The following is a 14,844-nucleotide window of genomic DNA, read 5'->3' on the forward strand; positions in this document are numbered from 1 at the left end:
TTGCTGGGTGGGCGTGGCCATGGTGGGCGTGGCCTGGTTGGCTTCCCGCACCACGACAGGGTGGCTGTTTTCACCTTCCCCAGGCTTCAGAGGCTTTTCTCGAGCCTCTGGGAGGTCGAAAACTGCTTCCCCCAGGATTCACAGGCCGGAAATGGGCCCATTTCCAGCCTTTCGGAAGCCCCGTTTTTTCCCCTCTCCAAGCCTCCGTGTGGGTCCTGCACTTACCCCGCATCCAAAATGGGCTGCATGGAGACTCCTGGGAGAGAAGAGACTGGGTGGGAGGGACAGAGTGGGGTGGGCGGGGCCAGCCAGGGATGGAATTTGGAGGTTCTCCAAAATGGCCATAACGTTAGTTACGGGTTCTCCCGAACCTGGGCGAACCCATAGCACAGTGGTGGGTTGCTCTTACTGTCGCTATGGGTATGCTGATTGTGGTCTGTTTATGCACGTGCCTGACATGTGCTACGCACGCATGCGCAATCCACCACCCCTGCGACACTCAGCTGCTTGGTAGGGCGCGTGTAGGCACTGCACGCAGTGCACGCATGCACAGTGTGCCTTTTGGCATAAATACAACTACAGAGCGCGGGCCGGTGGCCAAATGAGCCAACATATCGGTACGCTCTCAGCTGCTCCAGGCCACTACTGGTACAGCTGTACTGGTCAGGACTGGCAGCAACCCACCACTGCTGTAGCAGCCCACCCCTGAATCCCGGAACAAGATTTCCGGACAAGGTGACCAAAACCTCTTTGGACCTGCAATTCTGGGGAGCTGCAGCAAGTCCTTTGGGCATAGGAGGAGATCTGTAAAACATGGCTTCTTGTGTTCGGGTAATGAACAAAAGGAACCAGTGAAGAGGCAGAAGAGGGGAAAAGAGATGCAAGCTGAACAGATTGGAAAATAGGAATTAGCGATTGGAGAGCAGTGCTTGGGAAATCAGCAAGACGAGAGCCATTGAGCCTGAGAGAGTGTTCCGCTCCATCTTGGCATGTTAATTCTGGCCTGTGAAGCCGCTTACTGTCTCAGGAGTGTCATCCATCCACTCCCCCTGAAGCAGCTATTTGCACTTATAAAGAGGAATCCAATTGTCTTACTCTCTTTGTCTCCCTCCTGCACCTGCTACCTCCTGACAGATTTTGTGAGGCATAATTGTGGGCTTCGGCTGTTTTATTTAAAACACTCCCCCTTCTTTCGTCTCTCTGCTCTAAAGAAAGATAGCTCTTGATAATCGGGAGAATAAATTTTTCACCCGCTGCTCTTTCATACAATGTTTGGAGAGAGAGAGAGAGAGAGAGAGTGTGAAGTCTGTTTTTACTATTTTTAACATTTTGGCTTAGGTTTTCTGTTTTGCTGTCCAGCAGTCTCAATTTTTTTTAAGTGCAACTGGTCTTAGAAGAATAATTACGATGCATTGTACCAAATAATTTAATCATAAAATAAATTATCATCTTAAATGTCATCTAACGTATTATCTATGGACCAAAACGTAAGAATCTAGGCCTTATTTTTTTTTCCTTTTTAGTTTGCATCAGTTTTTATTGTTATATATTGCAATGTTTAATAAAATGACTATTAAAAGACTGGTAGAAAAACCCACACATGAATCACGACATTGTGAAGTAGGTTTTTTTTTAACCTTGTTTTTTGGCAGATAGCCCTGCCTGATGTCACTTTGCAGCAGATTCTTTCCAGATATGTATTTTGTACTGAAGCATTTGAGCACGTTGCAAATCCACATTGGATTTTGGGGTGTCAGTCTAGCAAAGCAAGCTTCAACAGCAGGGGTGTCAAACTGGATTTCTTCGAGGGGCAGATCAGCATTGTAGTTCTCCTCCACAGACTGGCTGTGTGTGTGGGGGGGGAGATGGGGAGATGGGACAGATGCCTCCTGCAGCACTTTGCCAGCCAAATCTGGGTGCGGGATGTCATGTGTGCCCCCCTTCCCGTGCCCCATATTGACTGTCAAAGTGCTGCAGGAGGCCGTCCAGGCCAAAAATGGGAGACGGGGCCGCGTGGGGGCCACGGGGGCCCCCAACATGCGGCATTCCATGCCCTCTTTTGGCTGCCTTGGCACTGCGGGCTGGTCCTTTGCTATTTTCAGGCCAGCCCCGCAGGCCAGATTTAAGTATCCTAGATGCGGTCCGCAAGCCTTGAGTTTGACACTCCTGTTCTACAGAGTCCTGTTAGATCCAAACATGATTGATCTGTAGACTTTTTCTTTCTGCTTCTATTAAGGTATGTTCATGTGAGGTTACCTAGCCCAATCCCAGAGCAAGAATAATTCTCCTCTCTTTGAAGCTATACCATCAGAAAGAAGTTTGCTGGAAGCTTTTGTTCTGTTGAAGAGAATTGGCTGTCTGTGGGGAAGAAAATAGAAGCCCCATCTCAGATTGTAAGATGCCAAACTTTTAACTACAGAAACTACAGAACCTGGTGTTAAACTTTGGATTCATTCTATTGTGCTCTGGACAAGTATTTGGTTTCCGTCCTCCCTGTTAGAAGGGAACTTATCTTTTGGTCCTTCACTCGTACTTCTAAATTCAGGTTCTTTCATCCTAACACCCATTCATGTTTTTCTTTATCACGGTATCTTCTTACTACGCTCTGAATATACTTGAAACATTTTGGATTCCTCTTTGTGTCTTGCAGAATTGTAGTCCACTAACATACCATAGAATATGGGAATAGGGATCCGATCTATTTGGAAGCAGGCCACACTGGTGCATGCACGCATGAAGCTCCATTGTGTGAGTGGTGTGCAGCTTGTACAAACGGAGCTGCGCATGTGTGCTCATCTGCCTCTCGTGAGGAATCATCGCCTCTCTTCCACCCTGCTGAAACCGTTGCAGGTTCACAAAGCTAGAAAGGTTGGTGAGCCCTGCCATAGAAGGCCTAAGTTTCTCCTGACTGATCTCCAGATGTTGGGTTGAGGTTTTCTCAAAGGGCCAAGAGGATGCTGCAAAGAATACCAGCTCAGGATCATTGATATTGCATCACACCAGACTGTCCTGGTTCGGTGAGGACAGGGTGATAAAGACTTCTACCCAAAGCCATGGGCAGGAGTAAATGTCCTTCTTAAGTTCTCTGAGATGGCTTTGGGCAGGAGTAAACCTGAGAATCTGAGAAGGTGGAAGAAGCCCCATTTGGACCCTTGGGCTTAAAGAGTATAAAGTGTTGTTAGTTGCAAAGTTGTGTCCGACCCATCACAACCCCATGGACAACATTCATCCAGGCCTTCCTGTCCTCTACCATCCTCTGGAGTCCATTTCAGCTCACACCTACTGCTTCAGTGACTCCATCCAGCCACCTCATTCTCTGTCGTCCCCTTCTTTCCCCCCCCCCCCCGTCTTCTCCAGCATTAGGCTCTTCTCCAGTAAGTCCTTCCTTCTCATTGGGTGGCCAAAGTATTTGAGTTTCATCTTCTGGATCCGGCCTTCTAAAGAGCAGTCAGGATTGATCTCCTCTAGGACTGACCGGTTTGATCGCCTTGCAGTCCAAGGGACTCGCAGGAGTCTTCTCCAGCACCACAATTTAAAGGCCTGAATTCTTTGGTGTTCAGCCTTCCTTATGGTCCAACTTTGGAGTGTAAAGTAGAAGGCATCTAATACAGATGTCACCCTTCTCCACCTGACACCCTCCTGAGACTTTCTCTAGAGATGACATAGAAACTGTAGTCCAATCTTGGAGAGACAGGTGTAGTGGTTTAAGTCACCAGGCTAGCAACCTGAAGACTGTGAGTTCTAGTCTTGCCTTAGGCACAAGGTCGGGTGGAAGACCTTGGACCAACCACTCTAGGAAATTCCCTTGTTAAGAAAACTGCAGGGACAAGTTCAGATAGGGAGTCCCAGACTGACTTGAAAGCACATCCATGCCAACACCCATGCCCCCCCCAAACCAATTCAAGGAAGAGAAGGTGTTTTTTTCCCCATTGGACAAGGATCTTTTCCCTCCCAAAATCACGAGGGAGGACATACTCAGGGTCTCAGGCTTTCTTTCCAGCTAGGCAACGTTTTCCTGCCCCCTCCAACAAGTGACTCATGTGCTGCCGCCACAGGCCGCCCACCCAGTTGCCAAGAAGAGCGCTGGAAGAGGGGGGGGGGCTTTGCTCCCAAGTGTCCTCCTACCTCGCCGGCAGCGGCTTCCTCAGAGCAGAGCCGACACTCGCTTCGCTCGCCCAGGACCCTCAAAAGGCCGCCTCTCTCTCTCTCTCTCCAGCGGTCCTAACCGCCCCCCCCCCCCGTTTTTCCCTGCCTTCTCTTCCTCCTCCGCGCGGATCCGCTCCGGGTTTCCCCGGATCCCGACGATCCAGGCCGGGTCTCCGCATTCGCTCAGCCTCGCCCGCCCAGCGCTCCGGCTCCAGCGGTTCGACTGCGCCGGGCAGGGTCGCTGGTGTGTGTGTGTGTGTGTGTGTGTGTTTTAACCGCCCGGGCGGGTTGGGCTGTGGCCCGCCAGCCGGCCCGTGGCCTTGGGCAGCGGCGGGGCCACGCTGACCATGCACCGGGTGGTCTCCAACCAGCGCTCGGTCTCCTCCTCCTCCGGCTCCTTCCAGGCTCCCCCGCCGCCTCCCCCCGCCGCCGCCGGGGATCTGCAGCCGCTCTTTCTGGGCGGCGGCGGCGTCAGCAGCACCAGCAGCTCCAGCGGCGGCACCCGGAGGGGCAGGCGGGGCTCGGTGTCCAATTCGGCCTCGACCCGCACCCGGAGCAGCAGCAGCAGCAGCAGCACCCGCGGCACCAGCACCAACAGCGGCAGCAGCAGCGACCGCAGCAGCGAGGAGGACGAGGACGGCGAAGGGGAGGAAGCCAAGCCGCTGGTGCCGGCGCAGGAACCCGCCTCGCCGGCGGCCGTCGTTGCTATTCCCGCCGCCGCCGCCGCCGCCTCAATTTGCGCCTCGTCAGGCTTCAGCAGCTCCTCGTCGACGGGCTGCACAATGACCGCCGGCGAACTGTACGGGGCTCCGCTGGCCGGGCCGGGGGCGGCGGCGGGGGCCCCGGCGGCCGGGCTGCTGTGGCCGGGGGGCTTTGTCGCCGGCCCGTCGGGGCCGCGTTGGGGCTACCAGGCGCTGTCCTTGGTGCTGCTGCTGGGCCAGGGGGCGCTGCTGGACATCTACCTGATCGCCGTCACCGACTTGTACTGGTGCAGCTGGATCGCCACCGACCTCGTGCTGGCGGCCGGCTGGAGCATCTTCTTCTGCCGCAACAGCCGCGCCCGTCGGCGGGAGCGCCCGTTAGGGGCCGTCGGGGGCCACCCGCCGCCCCCGCCCTTGCACCCGCTGCTGGGTCACGGCCCCTACGGCGGCAGGGGTGGCGGGGCGGGCTCGGGGGCCAAGGCGGGGGCCGCTCAGCGAAGCGGGGACTTCGCCTACGCCCACCTGGCCTGGCTGATCTACGCCATCGCCTTCACGCCCAAAGCGGCGCTCATCCTGGGCACGTCCATCCTGGAGCTGGTGGAGCTGCGCCTGCCGCTGGGCGCCACGGGCTTCCGCATCACGCTGGCCCTCTCGGCCCCGCTGCTCTACTGCCTCCTGCGAGCCATCAGCACCGACCCCGGCGGCGGCCAGCTACTCCTGCCGCCCCAGCCGCCGCCCCAGCACCGCGCCTCCGCCGCCTTCCTGGCCACCTGCTTGGACCTGCTGGACAGCTTCACCCTCCTAGAGCTGCTGCTCCTGCAGCCGGCCCGGCCCGCCTTGCCCCTGCCGCCGGCCGTTCGCTACGTACTGATCGCCGTCTATTTCTTGTGCCTGGCTTCGCCCGTGCTCTGGCTGTACGAGCTGAGCGCGCCGCGGGCTCCCGGCGCTGGCCGCCTGGCCGTGCATTGGCTGCTCCCCGCCGGACTCCTGGATGCGCCGCTGCTGGCCCTGCGCTGCCTCCTGCTGGTGCGCTACCAACAGCCGCTCTCCATCTTCATGTTCAAGAACCTCTTCTTCCTGGCCTGCCGGAGCTTGGAGGCCATGGAGACCTGCTACCTTCTCTATTCTGCCAGCGGGCAGGGCGGCAAGGGCAAGTGCGTGCCCGTCCTTTCCACGGGCGTCGGGGCTGGCCAGCTCAGTCATTGCATCTCAGAGAACGACATGGGGCCCCATGGCTACGTCAACACATTGGCCGTCACTGCCCAGAGCTGAGGACAAAGGAAAGGGGTTTCAAAGTCAGACTGTGGTGGGGGGCTTCCTTCATTCTGCCCACCCATCCTCTGTAAACTATTATTTCTTAACCCTGTTTAGGTGCCCAGCCCACTCTGGTTATTTTGTGTTTAATCTCTCCAGTTACTTAGGTCACCTTCAGTAGATGGCATCCATTCACTTGTCCCACAAAATTTACTATTCTGTGTCTGTGTTGGTCACTTACTGAATGCAACTGGAAAGAGGGGTTCTAACCTGTATTTAGTTTGTAGTCTTTATACCTTTCCCCCATATATTTGTGAAGTTTCCTTTTGGTTAAGTCTTAAATTATGAGCTTTCCCATACTATCCTTGTCATTGTTCACAAATCCATTCCCTATCTCAGTTGGCTTTTTGAAGATTGCCACACAAGTACTTCCCTGTAGATACTTGGCTGATAATGTGAACATTGGCTTGTGGTGATTCCATCAGGGCAAGAATGTCCATGCAGCAGTGGTCAAGATGGGTAGAATGCTTTATGAAATGGATGCCTGGACAGAGACAACCCTTGTGATTTGGCTCTCTTGTTGCATTCTTGATGCTTTTCTTGCTTCATTCTCTTCTCTAGCCACCCATTTATAATCATAAGCATATATAACTTTTGGAAATGTATACGGATATCTCTTCTCCAAGGGACTAGATGCATTCCCATCCCATTCCCAATTAATCCTGGTAATGTATTCACTAGCCCAATGTTGGCAGCAATAAGCTTTTTCATCAAAAACAAAATCATTCCCATTTAGATTCATGAGTCCTAAATATTTGCTTTCCACACACCTGACCCTATTTATTCTATAGATTCTAAAAGCTGCTTCATGTGCTGTGCTACGGACTCCTTTTTGCTCATCTCCTATGATTTCAATCAAGGAGACAGCGGCAGCTTCTTAGTCTTATCCTCCTAAGGAAGAGGGAATGTACATTATTTCCATTTCTTCACCTTGTCAGGTTTCCCACTCACCTGTCCTTGCTGAGGTGCCTCCTGCCATCAATGCCTACAATGAAGGGAGAACTGGGGACAAACCAACTACTCTGTGGCATGCTGTGGGAAAGATCATGAAGCTTTGCCTGATATGTTCTTCTAAACTGTTCAAATTGTCCATACGTACAGTATCTTAAGAGTCTCCCTCCTGCAGTAGTGGCTAAAATCTATTTTGGGTTGAGTCAGACTCTTGGTAACATCATGAATATATCTACGTAGTTCTCTTGGCAACCACACAAATACAGCTTCCACATTGCTGCCTTCCTGGGTTTTTTAAACACTTCCCAATCGAGCCTACCTGCCTGGATTTCCTAATGGACTTAAGTATTGATGGCAATGCTGACTAATGAAAGAAAATAATTATTTTTTTGCTGATGCTATGTTGGAATAGTTCTATGATTAAGGATATGGAGGGGATTTTCCAAATGAAAAAAAAAAAAAGGAAGATCCTGATCAGATGGCCCTCTGATGTAAATATTATTTCTATGTCAAAATGACATGTCAGGCATGTGGATTTTAGCTTTTTCCCTGTCAAATCTCTACCCATAGATTCTTGTTTCTAGGGTTGGCGGGGGTGGGAATCTTATGGATGTGAGTTATCACCTGCAGTGATGGGTGGGCACAAAAATACCATCTCCTTGAGAGTTAAGCCATTTTTTTAAAAAAATGTGCCTCTCCTCAGCATTGCTGCTCCAAGGTGCTCTTGTTGTACCAGCTGCTTTGACCAAGGGCAAATCAAGGACACATTTCCCCCCCACCCCCTTAACAATTATTTCCTTTTCTACATTCCCTTGGCTCACAGTGTGGAGGAAAATTCAGCATAAAGATCCCAAACATCTATAAGAACACATAAATCAGTTAAGATTCACCTCTCAGGAATCTACTGCAGGTCCCTTTGCTTCTTGTGGTGTCAAAGGATTCAGCCACATATGTACTGTAGGCTGATTTTTGGAGTGGGGGAAAGGCACAATCATAGTGCCCTTCATTGCTTTGATTTTGTCCTCTCCTCTTGGATGCCAAGGCTCCAAAGTGTTTCAGACTGTATAATATTCTTGATCATTGTAACTTAGGAGCCGACTGTCCTGGACCTTGCCTTCCTCAGCATGCCTGCCTTTTGAACCCCTGGCTCTCCCTCTCTTGTACCTCCTTTTAAAAGTTTTTTTTACAAAAATCACCAACACTTGCTGTTCTCCTTCCTCGCAGAGATAGAGTCCATTTGGGGGAAGTTCCTGGAATTAGGGTGCTGCCTACACTCTTGTAAGAAGGTGTTCCCCTTTCCTTTGCTGACGTCTACCTCTGTGCTTGAAACTTATTGCATCTGGAGAGGGGCCTGAATGTCCATCTCTCTTGATTAACAGCTTACTCACCGGTGATAACAGGGTCTCTTAACAACCTTCAACTGAGGCTTTCATGTCTCTTGGGATAAGCCTTGTATGATTTCAATAAATTGGTGCTCTGTTTTCAGGACAGCCTTCATTCAGGTCTATTAAGTTCTACTTGCTAAATGTCCATTAGAGGCAGGCCAAATAAAATTGGGATTAGCCTTTTTGTACCTGATAATTCATGAGTGTGACATAGCTTCCTCATACATTCAAACTAATTCGATAAGGGATTAAATGTGATAGGTGAAGATCACTAATTGAGAATTTGGATGTCTTGGCAAGAGTCCTAACATTTCATAATGCAGTCAGGCTTCAACAGGGCTAGATAAAAAAACAAAAACAACCTCTAAATTTGGATGAGGCTCCAAAGTGGATTTAGAGTAACTTGTTTTCAGCCACCCATGTTGTTAAAACTTTACTTGCAGAGTAGAAGCTCAGAAATGGTGGTATGTTCAGTGATTGGCAAGTAAGAAAATATCCACCTACTCACTTTTGGTTAATACTTACTTTTTCAGAGAAACAAATTATTGGACATAATATGGAAGAAATGTAAAGTTACATCTTTTTCCCTATAAACTGGCTAGATCAAGAAGACTATTCCACAAAAGATGTAAAATGTACATGATGGCATGTGGGGGAAGCACTGCTTTCTCCCCAATTCTTTGCCATTAAGTTATTAATTATGAAAAAAAATGAATAAATGGCCTCCAATTTAAGTTTTAAAACTACATTTTACTTTTTTCCTCTATCATTTATGAATAAGGGTCTCCGTTGGGTGCTTCATTATATAATTCTATACAACTCTTCTTGGGATGTTTGCTAAGCCTGTTATTACAGGACTGAAAATTGTTTAACTTTTTCACTAATGCTTTATTCTGGTCCCAAAGCAGAGCTTTTGAAGAATAGTGGTGTAAAATTTGGGCCAGAGGCCTTCCTTTTAGTATTTCCTTTCTATTTGTCTGGACAATCTTGGTGCTGTGATTGTGATTGTGAAGCTTAAGTACTGTGCACTCTTCTCCCTGCCCTTTCCTGAACCCTGTGATATTTTAAATGGGGATGCTAGTTGCCTACTAAAGAAATACCAAGTTCTATTTGCTCCCCCAAATATCATTAGAATACATGCAATTGTTCCTTTTTGAAGCAGTTGGACTAATCTTTTGTAGCATCAATCACTTCATATTTCATAGCATAGAATAAGTATTACACCTTGGCCCATATTGTACATTTTAAAATGATACACACATATTAACTGAAATAACAATGACTGCAAGTTGTTATGCAGTTGGATTAGTTTAAGTAGGCATAATTGAAATGATAGCTGACTGCAAACTAGCACACAAATTTGAACTACAACTACTTGTAGGAAGCTATGTCCCACACCCTTAGTTTTAAGTAGAAAACTTCCAGTATATGACAAGGGCAGATAAACAAGCAACAATGCCATGGAAAATAAAACAGTTATATAGCCTAGGAAACTTAGCATCCCCATACACTTAACAGATTATTAAAAAAAAAATAAAGATTTTGTTCTTAAAATAAAAAGAATGGATTTTTGGCTGGTATCTGGTTAAATATTTGCAATTCAGGCCTGAAAAAAATGTAATCCTCCCAATTTTAAACTAGCAAAAATCTCAGAATTCAGGCAATTCCAATTCTTGTATCAAAATACAATATGGAGATAAGATGCTAACATAGTTGGCAGTTGGCTGGATAGTTATTGACTCTATTGTTCTCCTTTTTGCTGGGAGATTTAAAAACACCTCTTATGCTCTGGATACTTATCAAAACATGCATTGGAAATTTATTAGTTCTTCAAAACTAGAATTTTCTTTACTATCCACCTACCATGACTTTGGGCCATGAGAAACCATATGCAATATTTCTACACTTTGACAAGATAAAATGTTTGCTTTATGGCATATAAGATAACATAGGTACCTCAAGCACTTCACGTAGACCTAGCTATTTCACTGCAATGGATGCCTACTAGTCAAAGTCAATCATTTTTCAATGGTACAAATCTTAGAGTTTGTGCTAATCTCCACTGCAGTCAGTAGAGGTTAAAGTTTCACTTGAATCATGACCTTAGATTGAAGGCCACATAAGAGCTTCAAGTTCTTATGTTATTATATAGCTACAGAAAGGTACTGAGGACGGATGCATTTAGAAAACTCAAGAGATACGTAAGTTTAGCTGTTGTAACAGATAAACAAGATATTTACAATATTCCACTGGCTGTTTCAGATTTTAACTATGTATAATTACAGCTATGGCAAATCTAGATAGCATACTAAAAAGCAGAGACCTCACCCTGCCAACAAAAGTGTGCATAGTCAAGGATATGGTTTTCCCAGTTGCAATGTATGGCTGTGAAAGTTAGACCATAAGAAAGGCTGAGCACCAAAGAATGGAGGCCTTTGAACTATAGTGCTGGAGAAGACACCTGAGAGTCCCTTGGATTGCAAGGCAATCAAACTGGTCAGTCCTAGAGATCAATTTGACTGCTCTTTAGAAGGCCAGATCCTGAAGATGAAACTCAAGTACTTTAGCCACCTAATGAGAAGAAACGACTCACTGGAGAAGAGCCTAATGCTGGGAAAGATTGAGGGCAAAAGAAGGGGATGACAGAGATTGAGGTGGCTGGATGGAGTCACCGAAGAAGTAGGCATGAGCTTAAATGGACTCCAGAGGATGGTAGAGGACAGGAAGGTCTGAAGGAATGTTGTCCATGGGGTCGAGATGGGTCGGACATGACTTCTCAACTAACAACATAATTTATAGGTAGTCCTCAACTTATGATCACAATTGATCCTAATTTTACCCCATTTTATGACTTTTGCCACCACAGTTAAGTGAATCACTTTACAACCAGGTTATTAAGCCTGGTTGTAAAGCGAACTTGCCCTCCCCATTGACTTTGCTTGTCGGAAGGTTTCAAACGGGGATCACATGACCTTGGGACACTGGCATTGTCATAAAGATGAACCAGTTGCCAAGCTTCTGAATTTTTGATCACATGATCATGGGGATGCTGTAAAGGTTGTAACTGAAAAACTGTCATAAGCCACTTTTTTCAGTGCTGTTATAGCTTTGGAAGGTCACTAAATGAACCACTGTAAGTCCAGGACAATCGGTACTTTCTGGGTAATGATCATCGGAGCAGATTGGATTAAATATATAACGAAGTTTAATGTTTCAAGATAAATTTTGCATATTTTAACAGCTATTTAAATTTGACATGAAACTTGCTAACAGCTACAACTATGTAAAAACTGGTTATGAAAGACTGACCTAAGGAAGAAAATGACGAATACTCTTTATGTTCCATCATTTCAGGGCATTTGTAAGAAAAGATTTGTTACATAAAATATTCCAAACTTTTATTAGAATAACATTGTTATTGTGAACTGTCCGTTGATGTACTGTGTCTTTGAAATGCAAAGTACTTGAAGTGTTAATTATTAATTCTTCCTATTTCTAATATATAGATAATTAGATATGAGTTAGCCACAGTTTTCTGACTTAGCTAATGGATACTTGCTCTTTAAATATTTAGGTAAAAAACGAAACAGGTTTAGCCTCTGTTCGGTATTCTCTAACTGCTCATTTCCAAGCTTGGCCAAAAGTAGTAAACATGCAAATGCAAAACAAAACAATCTGATTAATACATTACTAAAAATATGGATTCATTTATTTGCAAATTTAAATTAAGCCAGCGACGCTGAAAAATATAGTACATAATTTAATTGTCTAATAAAAGCTGCACCTGAAAAGACAGAGTGTAAAATTAAAATAACCAGCTTGAACATCAATGATAAACATTGAAAGATACTGCAGAGCAATTTCCAGTAGGCTACAAGCTCATTAGTTGAAAAAAACACATGCTCATTTGCTTTAATATATTGATGTAATTAGCAAGAAAGCAGGTTTCACAATGTATGAAGAGCATAAGATAATCAAGTTGGAAAATTACTTTTCCCAAATCCTGCACAGCGGCTGCTCTTTAACTGAGTTTGAACTGAATTAACCTACGTACTTGGATCTTTTAATAGCCTTTTCAATTCCCATGTAGCAGGGGTGAAATCCACTTATCTTTGCTACCAGTTTGGTAGCAATGTGAGCGTGCTTGCTTGCTTTGCTTGCACCACCTATGCACATGTGCAGGACCTTCCGTGCATGCGCAGAGCGCAAAAATGACTTCCGAGAGGGTGGGCGGAGCCTGCTACTGAGGACACCAGGCAAGTGAGTGAACAGCGAGGGTGGGGGGAAAATCTGCTGTGCCATGCGATTTAATTAGCTAGAAAGCAAGAAATCCTACTTTCTAGCTAATATAAACCGCGCGGCACAGCTGATTGTTGGAAAAACCAGTTTGCCGGTTTTTCATTTTTTTTACTACTGGTTCTGGTGAACAGCTGGCATCTTTGCTACCGGTTCAGGCAAACCGGTCTGAACCAGTAGCATTTCACCTCTGCTATACACGGTATTAAAGTTGCAATGTAAAGGTATTCAACAGTATAGGTAGTCCTCAATTTACAACCATTCGTTTAGTGACCTTCAAAGCTGCAATAGCACTGAAAAAAAAGTGACTTATAGCCAGGCCCCACAGGTAAAATCATTGCAGCGTCCCCATAGTCACATGATCAAAATTTAGGCACTTGGTAACTGCATGTATTTATGATAGTGCAGCATCCCAAGTCACTTGATTGCCACCTGCATGCAACCTTCCCAGACAGCTTCCAACAAGCAAAGTCAATGGGGGGGGGGAGGGAATAGCTGGATTCACTTAATGACTGCTGTGATTCCCTTAACAACTACAGTCATTTGCTTAATCATGGCAAAAAAAGGGTTGTAAAATCGGGCATGACTCACTAAACAATTGTCTTGGCTGGCAGTGGTAATTCTGATCCCAATTGTAAAGTCGAGAATCCCCTATATCTAACTCTGAAGAACCTTTATCTGGATTCTTGAAGCTAATTTTAAAAAGAAGTCTAAACTTTGAATCAGGCGATAGATGTGTTTTCTGCACACTAAATAATTTCTGGCAGATAAATTTCCAATTCCCTCTCTCATCTATGCACTTGTACACTCACACACACGCTTTTAACAACAACTATTTGCTTCAACTGGTAGTCAGGGCAACTGTCAAGTTTGGGAACCATGCATGTTTCAGAGGCAACAGACTTTTGCTATGAAATACTCTCTCTGTTGCTGCAAAGAACACTCCATGGAGAACCCAAAGGGGTAAAACTGAAAGCTGCTGCATTCGGGCAATTGTGGCTATTTCCTACATCTGATTTTTTAAAAAATTTATTAAATTTATATGCCACCCATCTCCCTGAGTTGGGCAACTCTGGGTGGCATATAAAGATTTAAAACCCTGCAAAAAAACGGAACCAATGAGGTGGATGATATGGGGTTGAGGTCTTAATAACAGGTCAACCACCCCCAGCAGAAGCACACACACCCCACACCCGTAGGGGCCCCAGGCCAAATGGTAAAACTGCATTTTAATGCCCTTCTGGAAGGCCAAAAGGCTGGGAGTAGTTTTCACCTTCAGTGGTAGAGTACAGGGACTCCCCCACTTAGAACCACAACTGAGCCCAAAATTTATGTTAAGTGAGTGTTGCCCCATTTTACCACCTGTCTTGCCATGGTTGTTAAGTGAATCACTGCAGCTGATTACTTAGTAACCTGGTAAAGGGAATCTGGCTTCCCATTGATTTTGCTTGTCGGAGAGTCGCAAAAGGGGATCGCATGACCTTGAACGCATGACCAACGGTCGTAAATAGGAACCAGATGCCAAGTCTGAATTCTGATCACATGATCATGGAGATGTTGCAAAGATGGTAACTGTGAAAAAGGGTCATGTCACTTTTTTTCAGTGCTGTTGTAACTTTGAACGGTCACTAAACAAATTGTTGTAAGTTGGGGACGACCCGTATTCCACAGGGTTGAGCTCATGGTGGAAAAAAGCTCTTCTTTACCTCACCTGCTTAAATTCCTTAGCACACTGAGTCTGTAGTAGGCCTCTTCCGCTGGCCCAAGTGCGGTGGATTAGTCACGCTGAGCTGAGACAGCTCCTCAGATACCCTGGATCCAGGCCATATAGGGCTTTGCTAACAACCAACACCATGGATTGGACCTGGAAGCAAACTGGTAACGAATGCAGCTTGTGCTACAGCAGTGTTACACATGCCACCCTACAGGCCCTCAGAACTGTGCGTGTCGCTGTCTTCTGCATCAACTGTAGCTTCTAAATACTCCTCAAAGGTAGCCCCATGTACAGAGCATTGCAGTAATCCAACTGAGAGATAACTAGGGTGTGACTG

At 46.5% G+C, this 14,844-nt stretch overlaps 1 protein-coding gene across 1 annotated transcript; it reads left to right on the plus strand.

Annotated features, from left to right (window-relative positions):
- The first annotated feature begins 4,420 nt into the window (after positions 1–4,420).
- Positions 4,421–7,733, plus strand: TMEM121B (transmembrane protein 121B). The gene has a single exon (XM_014067747.2). The coding sequence runs from the start codon at positions 4,494–4,496 to the stop codon at positions 6,117–6,119; it is 1,626 nt and encodes a 541-aa protein (XP_013923222.2). The 5' UTR covers positions 4,421–4,493; the 3' UTR covers positions 6,120–7,733.
- The last annotated feature ends 7,111 nt before the right edge of the window (positions 7,734–14,844 follow it).

The sequence above is a fragment of the Thamnophis sirtalis genome, unplaced genomic scaffold (assembly GCF_051295495.1).
Source record: "Thamnophis sirtalis isolate CommonGarterSnake01/CBP01778 unplaced genomic scaffold, rThaSir2_p1.2 scaffold_9, whole genome shotgun sequence".
Classification (NCBI taxonomy): Eukaryota; Metazoa; Chordata; class Lepidosauria; order Squamata; family Natricidae; genus Thamnophis; species Thamnophis sirtalis.

Excerpts from the sequence above, each read along its gene's own strand:
- TMEM121B (XM_014067747.2), top strand. The coding sequence starts at position 4,494 with ATGCACCGGGTGGTCTCCAACCAGCGCTCGGTCTCCTCCTCCTCCGGC.